Here is a 17,866-nt window from a genome sequence, read left to right as displayed (position 1 = left end):
ATGTTTAATTTTAAAAGTTAAACGGATGCAAGATGTCACCTACTTTTCTGAAAGGTCCATTCTCAGTGTATGTGCACTGGAGATTTTGTCACAATCATGCTCAAACTTTCCATCTTCAGTAGATCAATTTGAAAACAGTCTTCCAGTGTCAAACTCTGAACATACTCCAGTCTGTGAAGCAACAATAAGCAAAATACATTTGTGAGTGTAGGGAGGCTAAAATTTAATTTCACTTTGTTTAGTGCGCATCACCCAAGAGGTTTCTTAACATGCAAAGTAAATTTTAGAAATACTGTCCAATACTTTATAACAAGACTTTTTTTTTCCTAAAAGACAAAAGAGACACTATCATGATTTTGATAAAATAATGTGGCGAAAATATATTTAGATATTTTTGTGTCTATGTAACGGTACTTGTAATTCCTCGGTCGGCCTTGTTGTGGCAGTAACGCTGCGTGTGGCTGAAGTTTTTACCACTTCATGAGAAAACAAGGAAGTGACCAACAGCAGTAGAATGGTTGTCAACTGGGAGAACTATCCGAATAGTTAGCTCTCGGTTGATTATCGTCCCGGTAGTTTGTAAGGTGAGATAATGCATAACACTTTATCCGTCACATTTTAATGTACCACACCTTTAAAATGTGTAGACATCCTTAAATGAACGAAAGTAAGCTAGTGGGAGTGAGGAGTTGAAGATAGCTTGGTAACACCGTTAGCTCGCTTAGCTGTAGCGACTAACCTGTCTCCGGTCTCCTGTTCGTGAAAGTTCGGTAAGGGTCGTTGAAATGTTGCTAAGGGATGACGTTTGGAAATTATGGCGTAGGCTAGGAGGGACTTCAGTGTAGCCATAGAAACTAATGTGCCAAAGCAGTGCCTCAGGTACATACAAGTTAAGGATCGCAAAGTGGCAGTCATGAAAGTAAAACATTTCATTTTAAGTTTTCTCACAGTGTTGTGTAAGTGGTTGTTGCCAAAAAAAAAACTTTTTAATGAGTTCTTTAGTGTCTCATGTATCGGTCTGTATGTTTTGAACGGATGAAAGTGTAAGATCGGTGAACCCCAGTGTTAATGAAATCCTCCCAGACATCAGTAAGAAATACAGAGGTGGAAATTTTTTTATGGGAAAGCAGCTACTGTGCTATCATGTAAGGGACTAAATATGACCATATATCACATATGTGGTGAATCCATTATACCTGGCTAATTCTGAATGTATTTGAATTACAAACAAAACAAGTCTGTTAACTACTTAATCACCTGAATGTTTAAATTCAAGACAGTTTTCAGTGGTAATGTGGTAATGCACACATCAGCAACGCAGGTGCAAGTATTGCATGTGTTCATGTGCCCAGGGTGTCATCTAACGTGTGATAGATCCATTATTTTTTTGGTATCGATCCTCTTGACTCCAGTATCAATACTCAAAATGAGATTTGGTATAGGTAGTGTTGACACGTCATCCCTGGGCAATACAGGTGCCCTGTCATAGTGAATTTACAGTAGGAACAATCGGGATGAAAAATTGAAAGATGAAAGATTGTAATCATATGTGTAAAAAATTATGATCCAGCAGGATGTTGAGCAACCTTCAGGTGCTGCCAAACAGATAGGACAGGAAACAATCAAAATAATATATACAGTACTGCAAATTTTGATTTTATTGTCCTGGATGGGGGCGGCTAGCGCTGTTACACTATAAGGATAAACGGTATAGATAATGGATGGATGTCCTGGATGGTTTATCATATCAGTCTAATAATGACAGTGACAATAAAAGTGGTATTGGTATTGGAGGTATTGTATGTTCATTGAGTAGAGGACTAAATGTACAACAGCAGCGTCTAACAGGAGCTTGAGATGATGTCTTCTTCAATGACTTCATAACACTTTCATTTACCTTAAGTCTCTCATTTTACCAGCTAATGAGCTCCACAGCAGAAATGGAGGCTACAGGAAGAGAGGAGAATCCAAATGCACAGGGGGCAGCGGCGGCGGCAGCGGCAGAACCAAGCACTTCTGGACACCGACGAACTTACACAAAGCCAGTGTGGTCTTTGCTAGAGGAAGCAGCCCAAATGAAAACGGAAGGAAACGCTTTCTACAGGGAGAAGAACATTCGCTCAGCCATAGGTCGTTATCACCGCGCTCTGCTTGTCCTCCGAGGCCTCGACTCTGATGTGATGACCTCAGTGAAAGGGTTTGGAGCTGAGACACCTGCTCTCACACCTGAACAGGAGGCTTTACTGAGAAACACACAAGTGGACTGCTACAACAACTTAGCTGGTAAATAAAACATCACAACCATGCAGGGCTGAACAACCACTATAATATTCAGCCCAAGTGGAAATACTGACTTAAATACATCTCATGTTCTGTTAAAAAGTATTCCAGTGGTAGCACAACTATTCTGAGTATCACTAAGTATGTTTTTATATAATATAGATGTACATATTTATCTCTTTCAGCCTGTTTGCTGCAGAGACAAAGTGTTGACTACGCTCGTGTGCAGGAGTACAGCCTGCGGGTGCTGAAGTGGCGACCAGGTGATGTCAAGGCACTGTACAGGGCTGGTGTAGCGACTCTGGAGATGGGAGATGCACAGACTGCCAAACAGTACCTCATCCAGGCCAGCAGAGAGCAGCCTAATGGTAAAAAACCAAGCACATCAGTATCATCAACAGCAGAAAAAGAAAAAAAAATTGTCAAGATGGTTTTATTTCAAAATGTGATCCACTTACAACGGAGCATGATGTACTTTTTACCTTAGAGAAATAGTTTGACATTTTGGGAAATGAGCTTATTTGCTTTCTTAATGAGATTTAGATTAAAAGATCAATACTACCATCCTAAATGTCTGTTAAATATGAAGCAACTGCCAGTTAGCCTAGCATTAACACTGGAGACAGGGGGAAACGCCTAATCTGCCCCTCAGCACCTCTAAAGCTTATTCATTAACAAGTTATCAGTTGTCCCCAATTAATCAAATGAGATACAACTTAAAATATTTGACACTGTGCAAATTCAGACCTGACGAAGACCAAATTGTACTCTGTATTTTTATTTCATGGACCAATTTATCACAGCCAGTTCATTCATTTTCTGTTAATTTTTGCAAGACCAAGTATGGGACATGTAAAGAGAGGTTTTTTTGGACTTTGGCTCCGTCAAATAATTGCTGTATAAATCAAATCCGTATATGTAACGCCTCTATCACAATTCTGCAGATTCTGTCCAAGCCTTCTCTGACATATTTGAAGAAGGCCTCTCCAAAATAAGTCTTGATTTTTCTGTTGCAGATGCTAACGTGAGGAAGCACCTGCAGAGAGCTGAGGAGAAACTGAATCGTGAGTTACAAAAAGAGAAGGCCATGTATCGAGGCATGTTTTCCACCGGCCCGAAGAACAGCTCCGGAGAGGGGATTGACCAAACCAACAGGGCTGGTGAGGGAGTCTAGCCTGCACATTCACTCCACCAAGTAAAGCCTCAACCTGAGAGAGACTGCGTTCAACTGATCACAGAGCAACTGAAGAAAGATCACACATCCTGAATCACTAATTTTACTGTTTCTCCTCTAGACGCTTATGAGGTGAGTTTAGGGGAGTAAGGATTGTACAGTATACAGGAATGTAGTCAGTATGAAAGTTAAGATGCCGCTGCTGAAAATAGAAAGATGAGGACCGGAACATTAGTTTCCTAGCAACATGGAAACAGAGCTGTTTTTTTTTTTTTTTATCTAAAAGAGCAAGGGTTTGGATATTGAACAAAAAGGTGACTCTTCATGCACTACTACTAAGTTCTGAAAACGCCTCCATGATTGCAGTTGTCTGGTCAGTGCTGTGAATGTTGATTTTGTGAGTTTTCAAGTAAAGTATTTTTTATAAATAATGTCCAAGCTCAGATGTCTTTTTGACAAACATTATATAATGCAGATATTTCAGGCACAGTACAAGTCTTAGTTATCAGCTTCTTTTATTAATCGTAAGCCATGAGAAGCCACATTTTGTCTCAAATAACTCATCAATATTTTAATCATTCAATATTTATTTGAAAATCCTGAGCACAATATCAAGTTAAAGAGTATTTGCTTGGTTTTGGTCATTGTCTGGCCAATATGATTGTACTTCAGAGGCAATATTGCCCATAAACAAAGAGGAATATCACATTCTCACAATAGCTATAATCACTGAACAAGTCACAGAGCAGCATGCAGAGGGGGAGTGTACACATACACATTCATACTCATGGTAAAGGGGGATTTAACCAATATGTAATGAAGCTGGTTATAGCCACTATTGTGAGTTCATATTGAATATTTTTTTTAAATTAGGCTACTTTTAAGCCACAAAAGGAACCCAGAATATTGTTCCTGTTAAGATGTCAAATCCTTTTAAACGATATTCACACTGAAAAACACCTACAGTCATCACGTTTTTAAAAGGTGTGTAGTTCTTTGCAGCACCTAAAAGGAATTCTTCACCCCACATCACCTATGTTTTCTTCACTGACATTTCTCTGTAGGCCATGCTGCACCCAGCAGCGCTTTTGCTTGTACAATTTACAATAACACATTGTCAGTGAGGAAAGACTTTGGGAGATACAGTGTAATCATTTGGCCTCAAAGCTCTCTGTTTAGGCCGTAGAACCTGTTTGGAGAAATTTGTCAGACATTTTGTAGTATTTTGGAAGGCTATAAAAAGTGGCTATGTCAATAAAAATTTACAAAAACGTCACTGGAATGAATGTCGTGAGCCAAGAACAAAATTAATAGCAGGTTTTACAGACTTATGTGCCTGAGAGGAACTTCCATCATGTTGGTGGTGGATGAAAGGACTGGCATATAACTTATAGCCAGTATTATAGCATGTGTATCTGTCTAATCAATCACAAATCTTTGAAGTTTAAAAATTAAAAAACAATGGCACTTCTTTTCACATGAAATATAATACCAACCATCACTGGTGTTTTGAATGTAACACATGGAAGAATCATCTACCGTGATGATCATTTATTGTACAAATGTCACTTCTTGGATGGCTTCCGTTTGAGACTCAGAGACCTCATGGAGCCAAACACTCTCCTCCCCAAGTCCCTCAGTGATCGAGAGCGCTGGAGAGGCATCCGTGGAGGAGGGGATGGAGAAAAAGAGGGAGAAGAGAGAGGGGAAAGGGAGTGGCAGCTGCCCTCCAGGCTCTGAGAGCGAGAAAGGTTAAAGAGGCTGGCAGTGGAGGACAGGCGTTTGTCCTCCTCCTTTGCTCTCAGCAGTCTGACCCCTTCGTCTTTGCTGATGCCCATGCCTCCTTGCCCTACGTCTAATGAGGAGACCCAGTGTGCCCGCTTTGTGGGCCCCTCGCTGTGGTTACGAGGCACCAGCAAACCCTGGGACTCGCTCCTGAATAAAGCCCTTCTGGAAAGCCTGAGGCTGGAGCTGCGTCTCTCCCCATCTTCTTTCCCCCTCTTCTTCGAGAAGATGGGGGAGTTATCTACTTTTGGCCTCTTGTCATTACTGTTGGATGAAGCCTTCGCTCTGCGGTGCTCCCTCCTCCAGCTTCCAACGCTGTTCCTCCTCCATCCGTAGCCATACTCAGCTCTGTCCATCTCCTCCCTTTCACTTTCTGACTCTTTGCCCCAGAGGCGTCCCTCAAAGCCCCTCCAGAGTTTGTTGGAGGTCTTTCTTGGTGTCTGAGCCGCTGTTCGCTCCTTTTGCTCCTCCTCACCCCAAACAGAGCTGTAGTCCTCTTTCTTGGCATAGCTGCTTACTGTGGCTGCCCTGATTAACTTGTGGGAGGTATGCTTTCCTTTGTAAAGCCCTTCCCCCTCTGCCCTCTTCCACCCGCCACTACCTCCACTTCCTCCCCCACTCTGTCGAAGTGATCCTCCTCTTGGTTGGATTCCGCCCTGCTCCAAAGGAGAGGTCCTGGTATTGGTGCGGGGCAGGGAGCACTGAAAGGGTGTATCCCGACGGAAAACTGAGAGAGGGGTGGCACCCAGTGGGGATGGCTGGAGAGGCCGGGGCGGGGAGCGACCCCTGGGAGTGGGGCGGGAGGCAGGGGAGGAGGCTGTGGAAGAGGGAAGGTCGGATGGGGAAGGGATTTGCTGGTAGTGGCAGTGGGAAGAGTAGTGGGGAGAGGGAATATGGACAGACTGGTAAGGGTGTATGGGGCTGCTAGAGTGTGAGAGAGGAGGGGTGAGACTTGACTGAGACTGAGGAGAATGGGTGACACTGAGGGAGAGCTGTATTGGTCTCTGGGGATTCAGGTCGGTTAGTCTAGTATAGTCATGTGACTGATCTGTTTGGGTAGTCAGGTGAGTTTTACTGTGACCCCTCACCTCACCTGCAGAATCTGTTTGGAAGCAGTCAATATCCAGCTCCACACCTTGTTCCATCAGTCCGACCACAACAGCCCTGGACAAGCCAGAGAGGCGGGATATCTCTCCCACCATGGGGGAGTCTTCACTTAACTTGGGACTGGAACTGGACTCTTGGATCAGGCTGCTACGCTGAGACCCAGGAGCTGATCCAGCATTTGTACCAAACACTGATGGTCCAGCCTCAGGTTGAGCACCACTGCTCCAGTCTAATGAGCGACAGAAAGCTGATGACCCAAAACCAGTGCTTGGTCCAGACGCCGAAGTGACTTCCAGGGAACTGCGGTGGCTCAGGCTGGTCGGACAAGTTGAAATGCGAGGGCGAGCTCTAAGCGCTGGGGTGGGTGTAGCGGAGGAGAGTGATGAAGCAGAGGCAGTAGGAGCTGTAGTAAAGTCACTCCTCAAAGCTCCACAACTGCCATTTTTGGGATTGTCCATGAGTCCCCGGCTAGAATTTAAACCTGGGGCCAGGTTCAAGTTAAGGTTGAGATGCAGATTTATGTTCAAGTCCTCTCCAGTTGCTGAAGGAAGGTTACCCAGGTTGATTGAGTTCCTAGTGGCCTTTTTCCCAGTAGTGCTGAGGCTGACTCTGGCTGAATTTCCCAGTAGTGACTTACAGGGAGTGATGCTGCCCCCTGGCATAGTGGAGGGTGTACTGCGGCTCTCAAAGGCAGAAAGAGACTGGGTGGAACCATGAGTTTTACCAGGGGTGCAAAGGCTTCTGTGCACAACTGTACCAGGGGTGACACCTGAAGTGAGATCAGAGGTGGAAGAGGTTACCCGACTGTGGTACTGATGAGCCAGGCGAGAGATGTACTGCTCCAGTTGGGTGAAGGAGGCCAGGGTGAGGGGCTGCTGAGGCTGGAGAGGCAGAGCTGGGTCAGTGTTGGACTCTAGTTGTTCATCATGTTGTGGTCCTTCAGGACTCTGAGATGCTGATTGCTCCTGGTTCTGGGAGGTGAAGAGGGGGCTCTGGAGGGCAACGGCATGAAGCGGGCTGGGGTAGGGGTAAACCTCTTTGGTCCGACGGGACACCAGGTCAGTACAGTAGCGAGAGTCCAGCTGGGGTTTTGGATGGAAGGAGGAGGTTGAAAAAGAGGAGGTTGGGTCAAAAAGTGGGAGGAGGGAAACAATCAGGGAGTCACCGAGTCCTGAGCAGAGGTCAGACAGAAAGTTCAGACCAGCTCCTTCAAGGTCACTTGGTACTGTAAGAGACGAGAGGAATTTTAGACGTAACATTTTTTTTTATTTTAGATTTTCATTCCCTAAATATTTACATATCCAACTCTTCCCAGACATAACACTTCCACTGATGTTTACACCCGAAATTTGCTTTGAACTGTCAGTTCAGTTGCCCTTTCTGAACTAGCTTCAGCCGTCTACTGTAAATTTGTATTTACTTGGAAGGATTCACAAGACATGGCTCCGTCATCTGCACCAGCTCACCTGCAACTGGGGTCCCTTCTGTTGGTTCAGCATCATCCTGGCTATTTTGCAGTACAGGCTGGTCCTGCTGGTGGTGGTGGTGCTGCTGGTGTTGCTGGTGGTGGTGGTGCTGCTGCTGCTGCTGCTGCTGCTGCAATGCACCTTCTGACCACAGGGTGTCAGTGTTGTCGGTAGACAGAGTAACCTGCTCCCACAGCTTCTGAGGTCTGGCCGGTGGCGCTGGTCCTCCCTGAGCAGCATCACTGGACACAGAGTAGCAAGAGTCTGACAGAGAGCTGCCGCTCACTGAATAGAAACCTTAACAAGAGAGAGGAAATAAATTCAGTATTCCATCAATTTTTCCATAGTGCTCATTGTCATATATGTCAAACATTGTCATTGTGATACCGCCTAGAGTCCTAACCTCTCTGGTTGTTCTGTAATATACTGCCGATATTTCATTTGATTTATTATTAATTTCCTTTATTATGTTATTAATCAATCTCTAAATTAGGGATTGTACTTTTCGCTCTGTAATTTTTTGTTTTTCTTTTGTGGTCTGCTCACATGGGCCTCCCTGCTTATGTTAAATTTGATTTTAAGAAATAGTTTCAACTATCATGTCATGGATGTCAATAATTTCGCTACTTCAACCTATAACTTTTACATTTTCTCTTCTATGTACTCATCTCGTAGGTCTTTCCTGAGGTTTTCAGTACCAACAGTGTTTAGTTTGGACATATATAAAGAGAAATGGGTAGTTTGTGAGGTCAGTAAAAACTAGCTAAACAAAGACAAGACATCACCAACAGGAACTCAAACTTCATTAGCATAAATTCCAGGAGAAAGGCGTCATAGTACTGGGTCCACTGTTTGACTAACAAGTAACATGTAGGTAGCTCTAAAAAAATATTTAAATATCAAAATTAGGATTTATAAGAACAACAGGTTAACCTATAAACCTATAATAAAACATAAACCTATAACATTTTTTTAGGTTTTTAGGTTTAAATTGATTTACTTGCCGATTTTTCAGGTAGCCTCTAAGAGAAAGTAAAGAATAGTAAAACAAAAAGAAGGCGTGTATGAGTGCATAGCTGAGAGAGAAATGTCTGAGTTGGGTGTAGAAACACTAGGACCAGAGTTACAAAGGGACTGGATAAGAGTTTGGCAAGAAAGGCTGACAGCAAAAAAGAGTCAGTGCCAAGTCACAAAGAGTGCAAGTAAACAAAAGTAAAAAGAGTATGGTTAATGTTTAATGAGACTTCTCTTACACAAGGTGAGCTCCAGTTTTAACAGAAGGTGACAAACTGTTGGTCATCATACAGGTCAGTGCTGTTATCACACACTGTCCATCATTTTGACCACTGAACAAACATTTTTACCTGAACTAGGTCTGGAGTCACTGTCCAGGTGGACCATACCACTGGGGTCTGGTGTTGGGGGAGAGAGCAGGTCAGAGGGAGCGTCCCAGGACAGAGTAGACCAGCGGGAGTTACTTCCCCTTGCAGATGAGGAGTGGACCGTCCCATCCCCTGAATTACTGCAACAGTCCTCTGGGCTGATCTGACATGGCAATACCATTACATCTGAAGGAGAGGGAGCCTGAAAGAAATGTAATAAGTTATAGGAGGGCAACACTGACAAAATCAAATACTACAGTATCTCTGACCAAAATATCAAAATACTGTGACTATGACAATATGTGCAATATACAGTACGACTTTTTAAAAATAATTATTTGTCTTACAAAAAAAAGAAGATAGGAATCAAATATGTTCAGAAAATAATTGTATTACAATCAAATAAAATTTAAAATATAAGTGGCAAAATTACCTAGATGATATTGTGTAATTTACTATGGGTATTATCACCCAGGGTATTATCACCCAGTGACAGGAATTACTTGCTGTGACACACATTACAGGGCTTCTTTGCTAAAGTGAAATTTCACCAGTGTTGAAGATGTTCACTTTAGTGGGCATATTTCTGTATGAATGATCACATACTGAAAGTGGCTTCTCTTATAACAATGATTTTCACCTCTCACAAGGTGATTTAAAAAAAAAAAAAAAATTTATATATATATATATAATATATATATATATATATATATATAATATGCAAAATAATATATAAAAATGTGAAAGCTCAGTTTTGACCTTAGAAACAGCAACACAGTCAAACTGTCCAGGCAGATTGTGTGATACAACTGAAAGCTCCAGAGTGGCTTCTAAATTAACTTTGTGGTGAGATTGTTTTGTTCATCAGATTTACGTCCAGTGCAAGAAGCTTTGTCCCACCACTGTGCATTACATCAACAAAACCATTCACACATGTAAAACAATAATTTAACAGTTAATTCTTTAAGTTTTTTATCACAATTTAGTTTGAATCATATACTACTAACAATAATAACATAATATGATCATGTCATTATAATATGATTACAATAGTATTGAATCATCATTAAGTGCTAACAGAGCGTTATCTTTTTGTGTCTCCATCCATACCTGCCAAGTGGTTGTGAGCCTGTTTTCAAGGGGTGCAAGTACAGACACATCACCAGGGCAGCTAGTATGGTAGGTGATTTACTGAATATCTGTTGATGTAGGGTTGGGCAATATGTTTGAAGTCACTATCACAAAGGCCAATGTGTGCAAAATCATGTATAAAATCCAACAAAATATTTCACTAGGAGACCATCTTTGTATAAGCACCTGTTATGAGATTACTGAAATAGCACACTCTAGTCGCATGGTAACAAACTAAATATCTCCATCCACTGAGGAAGGCCATGAGATGTATCTGAAAGTTTAGTATGACTAAGTAGGTGGACAGTGTGTTGAGAATTTTTTTGCAAAACTTTGGTAAAACACAAAATACTTAAAAGTACTCTTAATTAAGAAAAGGTCTCTATACAACAACGTAAAAATACTCCATTACAAGTAAAAGTCCTTTATTCAAAATACTTCTTAAGTAAAAGTATTTAAGTATTATGAAGTATTCAATGTACTTAAAGTCTCAAAAGTATAGCTAACTTCCTGTTCTGAAGATGATGACATAATCTTTTTTTTTTTTAATGTAAAATCTCTCTGAAAAGTAACTTGTAACTAAAGCTGTCAAAAAAAGTAGTGGGATATTTCCATCTGAAATGTAGTGGAGCAGAAGCAGAAAGTAGCATTAAATGGAAATACTCAAGTGAAGCACATTGTACTTGAGTAAATGTACGCACTAACTCTCCACCACTGACAACGAGGCCACAACTTTAAACACATAACTCCTTGGAACTGCAGAGGCACATTTAGACCTGTGTGACAGGACATGTAGTGTTGTGTGTCCATGATATCATTTACCAGACACGCAACATGACATCACACCGCGCTTACCGGAACAGTCAGGAATGAGGCCCCACACACAATAACAAGAATAGCAATCGCCCCGTCAGGTAAGAAAAGTGCCTCAATTTCCCAAATTAGTAAAGGCTTGGTGGAGAAACCCCCCTCCTCCAATTATCCTCCAAATCCCTTAACCCACCCCTCCAGGACAGCAGCCAAGAGCCCCTGCATTAGAGCGATCGAGCCCAGACAACAGAAACACTGTGAGTGGCAGCGATCAATCCTCTTGTTACTGAGGAAACAATACAGGTAGTGAGTCACTGCTGGGGAGACAGGAGCAGAGGGGGATTCAGAAGATAATGGGGGAAGACAGATGACGTAACAAAGAGCAGCCGGAGCGACAGAAGGGAAGGGGGGGGGCTGGACTAAGGAGGAAAGAGGGGAGGAAGGAAAAGAAGTGGGAGAAAGACTTTCAGACTTTGACCTGTCTTAGGCTTATCTCAGCTCTGACAGATTAGGGAGTTGACTCACTCCTGTCCCCCGATTCTTTTTCTTTTTCTCTCTCTTCATTTTGTTTTTTCGATGAATCTAAAGTGAGACGTGGCTGAGTGGGTGACCAAAACGAGCGAGAGGGACAAAAAAAGAGACAGAGACTGAGAAATAAGAGTGTGAGTCACTTATTGAGTGAAGGCGGTGAAGGCATGGAGGGAGGGAGGGAGGGTGGGTGGGGAGGGGTGAGCGGTTGCCGGGTGAGAGAGAAGGGCATCTTGAAGGACCCCCACCTCCCCCACACTCCCCATGACAAATACCCCCCCCCGCTTCTGTAATATCCTTCGAGCCAGCCGCCCCCTACTCACCATAGCTACAGCTGCTCGCTCTAACTCTCGCTCGCTTCTCCTCCCACACAGAACCACAACAGCACAACAGGCCTGGCGAAATATTTAACTCATCCTCAGCCTGAACGCACATAAATCCAGTCTCGTTGTGACTGTCGCTCGCATGTATGTTCTCTCGTCTGTTCTGCTGCTAAATCCTACTTTTTGCATTCTCTTCCAACTGCCATAAAAGCTCATGTTTATCATTCTGCACTTGTGCGGGCCTCAACTTAGGTTTTTCCCCTTCCCCTTTTTAATAATGATCATTTCAAGATACAAATTAACACTGTAAAAAGTCCTTTGAATGTGTAAATATCTGAAGAAATATCCCTTGCTGTTCTTTTCTTACACAAACCCCCACTTCTCTGTATTATCCTTCAACAGCATAATGCATTGCAGGATATAATGTTACACAGAGACCGGTGCATGATCAAATCATCGGCGGATGACAGACAAGTGGGTGGGGGTCTGCTCAGAGCTCTGTAATATGATATCCCTTCATGTGAGGGCGCAGCACAGCAGCTCTTTAATAACATGTAGAAAATGCATGGGTCGATTGCAACAGTGATCATTGCCACCCAAGCAACACACCTCCTCTTATTAGGGGCATAATATCAATACAGCGAGACAAAGGGCAGCGGTTGTCATGCATGTTGAGGCTGAATAATTTGGTCAAACAGTGTAGGAAGGAAGTACTTCCTCGTCCTACACAGCACAATATTTAATGTTCCAGCCATTATTAATGTGTTATGGAAATTTTAAGACAGGCCACGTTGTGCATCTTCAGCTTCACCACTGAGTGAAGCGATGCGCTCCAGCTTTGCTGAAACATTCACGTGGATCTTTCAAGTTGCATCAATGTTGCAGACTTTTTTTTGTTGTTTTTTTGGTGAGTTCAGAAGGATCCTGAGGCTAGAACCAGAGACAAAAGCTGTCTCACTCCACAAGTCAGGATAATGGCTCTCCATGTAAGATGATGCTTTCCAATACTAAACCTAATTTCAAGACAGGCTGCCTTCAGTAAGAGCGCACACAGCGCTGCAGATGGAGCAGAGACACACACCGTAAAGATGTTCAGTTTACTATTCTGTTAAGACCAGGCAAGTTTATGTCTATCTATTAATCAACTAATTGTTGTAGCTCTACTGTCGTTATTGGAAGCTCTTCTACTTGTCGCACTCCTGTGGGTTTCCATCGCATAGGAGAATGTTATTTTTGAACACTAAGTGGCAACAATGACAATTTTCAGTAACTTGGCCTTGACACCCATTCTGAAGGCAAGAAGAGTTGCTAAAAGTTGTGAACGCTGAAAGTTTTCTTCTACTTTTTCAATTTATGCAGAATACTTTATTTCAGAATCAAAGCTTGATCTATTTATAAAAACAGACTCCATGCACAAAACAGAATTAGTTATGGTATGAAAACGTATCTATGCAAATTAAATGCGTTTCCTTTCCACAAACAGTATTGAAGAAGCATCGTTTTTCAATAGGTGTTGCTACTTTTTTCAAAAACCTGCATGCTTCACAAACGCTTTGGACTCATCACATGCCACAAAAGATGAAAGGAGTCATTTTAAATTGCATTTTCCCCTCACAGATGACACCATACAACCATAATCCCAACCTGCTAAATATGGATTTACACAGTGATAAGTTCTGCCCTCTCTCTCTGCTATTAAAGAGAGAAAAGGTGAATCATATTTCAAGAGTTTTAATTCCAAAAAAAAAAAAAGAAAAAAAGCTGGTGTTAAAGTAGAGCGCATTATGTTATGAGTCACCTAATCCTCAGCTTACAAACTAGTTATATTTTTGAAAGCGGAACAAGCTGTGATTTTAAAGCAGCAAGTAATGAATTTCAGGTAAAACAAATACAATGCGTTTAAGGAAGAAACCTTTACTTTTCCACTAAACCTTTCCACCTTTATGGTAGTAAACAAAGCAGCAGGTATCCCTCTACTTTCTCTTCCTTGTGCTCTGTTCAGCTGCTGCACTGTTTAAACTAGATGGGGTCACTTTTCCAAATAACAAGAACAACAATTTGTCTCCATTTATGCAAATGTTGGAGTGTGTGTTGGCGGAGGCTGACACTGGGCAGAGGGCAGGACGCCAGCCTGCTCTGCTACACTGGCAGCTCCCTTCAGAGGTGAGAATGAGCAATGCTGCTCGGCCTCTCCACAGGATATCTCGGCACCACGGGGGGAACTACAGAGGAGATGTTGGTAGGTGGGCGGTGGGGAAGGCAGCACATTATGAGCCGCACTTCCATGCAGATGCCCTCGCTCAGATAGGACTGTAAATTTCTGTCCCTGCACTGATAATAATAATAAGATTTTATTATTTGAAGTTCTTTTCCTCTCTACAAGGGATATGATTTGATATTATTTTGTCAAATAAGTTTACCGTTCCGCAAAGGTGATCTCAGCAGTGGCCTGGTTTAAACAGAACATGTATTAATGTGCTGGAGGCTGCTGACTCATACCACTCATTGGTACCAAGCACACATATTGACTGTGTAATAACACACTGTGCAAAGTGATAAAGTATCTCTTACTTTCTGTGGATGACAATAAAATGTTATTAATGCAGCCAACAATGACCCATTTACTGTAATACCTGAGGTGAAAAACTGACATCACCAGGAGATCCTGAACACGTGTCACTGGTTTGTCAAATCTGGGATTGATCCAGAGATAATCCATGAGAGACTGATTCAGTAGAAATTAACACGCACGTCACTGCACTCGACAATACATGCAATGCAGTGAATCTGCTAAGTATTAGTACTAGTATTAGTACTTTTTTTGATGTTTTTGGTCTTACAGTGACTTTACTGCTGAAAATATACAGGATCATTTCATTCAAGGTGATGTCTTCTTCAACCTATACTCCAAAACCAAAATATATATCAGTTTACCGTCACACAAGACAAAGCAAAGCAGAAAATCCTCACTTTTGAGAAGTTGTAGCTAGGTAGCTGGTAGTTTTGCTTTAAGAATTTCTTAAATTATTAAGCAATTAGCAAAATAGTTGGTGAAAAATTCACTCACTACAACACAGATCTGTCATTTAACTGGTTTGTCAAATCTGTGAATGATCCTGAGACAATCCATGATAGACTGATTTTGTAGAAAACGACACACACACACGGCTTGGTCTCAGAGATGAATTTCACCGATGAAAAAAGGTAAAAAATTGTTGTGTTGTGGAAAGGTGCTGTTATCTTCTTTTAAGTTGGTGCCACATGTAAAGAGGCTGTGGTATTCCCTCAGGTTTCAACGAATAATAAAATGTCAGAAAATTGGTAGATAAAGTGTCCATCACTTTATTCTGAAAAGCCCAAGATGACATCTTTGGATGTGTGGTTTTGTTAGACAAAACAAACAATCAAGAACCTAAAGATATTTAGTGTACTAACACACAAGACAAAGAAAGCTGCAAATCTTCATATTTCAGAAGTTGGAACCAGAGAATATTTGGCGTTTTTGTTAGAAACGACTTGAAGAATCAATCAATTCAGCCCTAATATTCCCTATCACTTTCATGGTTCAGTATTTTCTTGCCAGTGCCCATTTTAGTCTTAATTCAATTTCTCCCATTTTTCCCAGTAAGATCCTGCTGGGTTTCTGCTGCTGTGTTCAATAGATTTTCCAGCTTGATGACCTCACAGGTTCAGATTTAGTTCATGCTCAGGAATAATGGACCAGACCAACTACAGCCTCTGTAACCAGGCCTCAGTATGGGACCTGTTCACATCCTGTATTACATGTCAACCCACATTCCCGTCACAAAACGACCTGCGTATCCATTACAAGAAAAAGGTTGGGAAATGGGTTTATTTCTTTTTCTGTGTGGGTGGAAATGATCCCGAGATCACACAACCTAACCCTTTCTGAGTATATGTCTCACACACACACACCCCACTGGAGCATTCAGGATAATAAATAAAGAAAATGCACTTTTTTTGGCTCTGGACAAGATGTCAGACAGTGATGGAGTCTACCTTCATATTGTGATCAGGGTGATTTGAATGCAAACAGGGTGCCAAAGTGACCTTTACAGCTGATGAGCTTACCGGCAACAGCCAAACAATGCAGCAGTGTCTGGTTGCTGGCTTGTGTATTAATACCTACACTTGATTTTAGCGCCTGTATCCCACCACATCCTCCTTTATAACCTTGAGGCAGGGAACAGGGCCAGCCAGACAGGAGCTGGTCCTGGTGCCCTGACCTCAATGACATTTGCTCCATGTGACGGACACACTGCTGCTGTGTATAATGATCGGGCTGCATGCTCGGACGGTCTCTGGCACCATCTCAATCAATTGGGTATTCAGCCCTCAGCATAGCCATGCGCCGCCAGGCAGAGATAAAATCTGTCTACTGAGCCGCAGAGGGACTGGCTTGTTGGCAGATCACCATCATCCCCGCATCCATATTTAATAATCTCGTCATGTAGAGATCCGGGCTATGAGCTGACAGACGTACTGACTGACCTGTTGCCTGCGGGATGTCGCAGAGCCATGCTCGGCATCCGAGGCGGCGCTCTCCGGGGTTCCGCTCCCCTCCTCCGCCCGTGGCTCCTCGGCTTTGGCGGCAGCGGAGGCTTGGTCCTCCAGAGCGGCGTCCACCATCTGCAGGTGTTTGCACCTGAGCAGCTCCAGCTCCAGCACCCCGGCCAGCGTCGCTTTGAGGCGCTCGCCGATGCGGACGCGCTCGGTGCCCGACCAGAGTGAGTTCACGCAGCTGCGGCGGCCGGCCATCCTCGTCGAGGTGCCGGCAAGGCGGAACGAGGGCGCAACGCTGACCGCCGCTCAGTTACCGTGCACTGGTTGAGAGGAATGAGTGGCTTAGGGGCCAGCTCCAGGTACAGCAACACAGGTCCGGACGAGCGATAGCAACATAGTAGCCACTTGAATCAACGCAACATTAAGGCAAATATATTCCTCACCATCTGTAACGTGCCATGCAGCCTACAGTTTCAGGCAGCCCTGCTGACTGGCACAAGACTAGAATGAATGAATCCACTGGTAGCCTGGAGGATCATCAGCGAGCCATGCCTCATATTAATCCAGGCTTGATTTCCTACTGACATTGTCCTTTCCCTTTATGTCACTTCTAAGCTTCCCGGTCCGGTGGAGTTACCATGGTGCTGGGCTCCGTACGCAGCGTCCCCAATGAGACAATGCAACAGACAGGCAGAGGGTGATAACGTTACATGTGGGAGCAGGCAGCGGAGAGGAGGAGCCACTGCAGCAGACCTGCACAGAGATTGGTCAGGGAAGTTTTTCGAACGGACGCACGGAAAAATCCCACGACTGTCCAACTTCAGTGAGCATCATGCCAGAGGACAAATACTCCCATTCTTAACCCGTTCCCATAGTCAGTGGAGGAATGTAACCGAGTACAAAGCTTAGAGCCCCTTGCACTTTATTAGAGTAGGCTATTTCCATTTAATGCTGCCTCAAACTTCTGCTTAGACTTCAGAGGAAACTATTGTAACTTACTCTCTCCACTCTCCACTATTCATTTACCAGTTACGTTTACTTTGCAAAATAAAGGCTCCGCTCACCCACAGGTGTTTTCAATCTCTCTGGCTGGCTTTAATTAAATTACCCCGCCCCTTAAAGGTAACGCAAAATCAACTAAAGGCTGAGTGAGATGTCGATCAAACTAATTTCAAAAACCGAACTAATTGGAAGAGGTTCAATCAAGCAACATAAGTGAAAACACCTACTTAAAACATTTATATATCAATTATAGTATCATCAATTTATAACATATGATTAGCTGCTGAGTCAACTACCAAACAGAACAAACAGAATTGAATTCCCTCTACCTCAAGGAGCTACAACATTAAAAAG

At 43.0% G+C, this 17,866-nt stretch overlaps 2 protein-coding genes across 3 annotated transcripts; one reads left to right on the top strand and one right to left on the bottom strand.

Moving 5' to 3' along the window:
• Positions 1–17: 17 nt before the first annotated feature.
• ttc9c (tetratricopeptide repeat domain 9C) lies at positions 18–3,885 on the top strand. 2 transcript variants are annotated; one of them, XM_056382263.1, is made up of 4 exons: positions 18–584; positions 1,920–2,283; positions 2,466–2,648; positions 3,297–3,885. In XM_056382263.1, the coding sequence occupies exons 2-4, from the start codon at positions 1,923–1,925 to the stop codon at positions 3,452–3,454; spliced, it is 702 nt and encodes a 233-aa protein (XP_056238238.1). In that variant the 5' UTR covers positions 18–584; positions 1,920–1,922; the 3' UTR covers positions 3,455–3,885. The 2 variants fall into 2 exon arrangements, with proteins under 2 accessions (XP_056238238.1, XP_056238239.1); XM_056382264.1 differs by lacking the exon at positions 18–584 and adding an exon at positions 628–770.
• A 65-nt stretch (positions 3,886–3,950) lies between these two features.
• On the bottom strand, positions 3,951–17,193 carry si:ch211-168f7.5 (uncharacterized). Its single transcript, XM_056382258.1, has 4 exons — positions 16,499–17,193; positions 9,177–9,396; positions 7,813–8,109; positions 3,951–7,571 (listed from the first exon to the last, which is right to left on the bottom strand). The coding sequence occupies exons 1-4, from the start codon at positions 16,763–16,765 to the stop codon at positions 5,020–5,022; spliced, it is 3,336 nt and encodes a 1,111-aa protein (XP_056238233.1). The 5' UTR covers positions 16,766–17,193; the 3' UTR covers positions 3,951–5,019.
• Between the last annotated feature and the right edge of the window lie 673 nt (positions 17,194–17,866).

The sequence above is a fragment of the Seriola aureovittata genome, chromosome 8 (genome assembly GCF_021018895.1).
Source record: "Seriola aureovittata isolate HTS-2021-v1 ecotype China chromosome 8, ASM2101889v1, whole genome shotgun sequence".
Classification (NCBI taxonomy): domain Eukaryota; kingdom Metazoa; phylum Chordata; class Actinopteri; order Carangiformes; family Carangidae; genus Seriola; species Seriola aureovittata.
The sequence above is the reverse complement of the archived record's forward strand: the minus strand, read 5'-3'. Positions and strand labels throughout refer to the sequence as shown.

Coding starts and splice junctions, on each gene's coding strand:
- ttc9c (XM_056382263.1), top strand. CDS start 1,923: ATGAGCTCCACAGCAGAAATGGAGGCTACAGGAAGAGAGGAGAATCCA. Junction 2,284..2,465: donor CTGCTACAACAACTTAGCTG/GTAAATAAAACA, acceptor TATCTCTTTCAG/CCTGTTTGCTGCAGAGACAA. Junction 2,649..3,296: donor CAGCAGAGAGCAGCCTAATG/GTAAAAAACCAA, acceptor TTTCTGTTGCAG/ATGCTAACGTGAGGAAGCAC.
- si:ch211-168f7.5 (XM_056382258.1), bottom strand. CDS start 16,765: ATGGCCGGCCGCCGCAGCTGCGTGAACTCACTCTGGTCGGGCACCGAG. Junction 9,397..16,498: donor CGACATCCCGCAGGCAACAG/GTCAGTCAGTAC, acceptor CATTTCTTTCAG/GCTCCCTCTCCTTCAGATGT. Junction 7,572..7,812: donor AGAAGGGACCCCAGTTGCAG/GTGAGCTGGTGC, acceptor CGTCTCTTACAG/TACCAAGTGACCTTGAAGGA.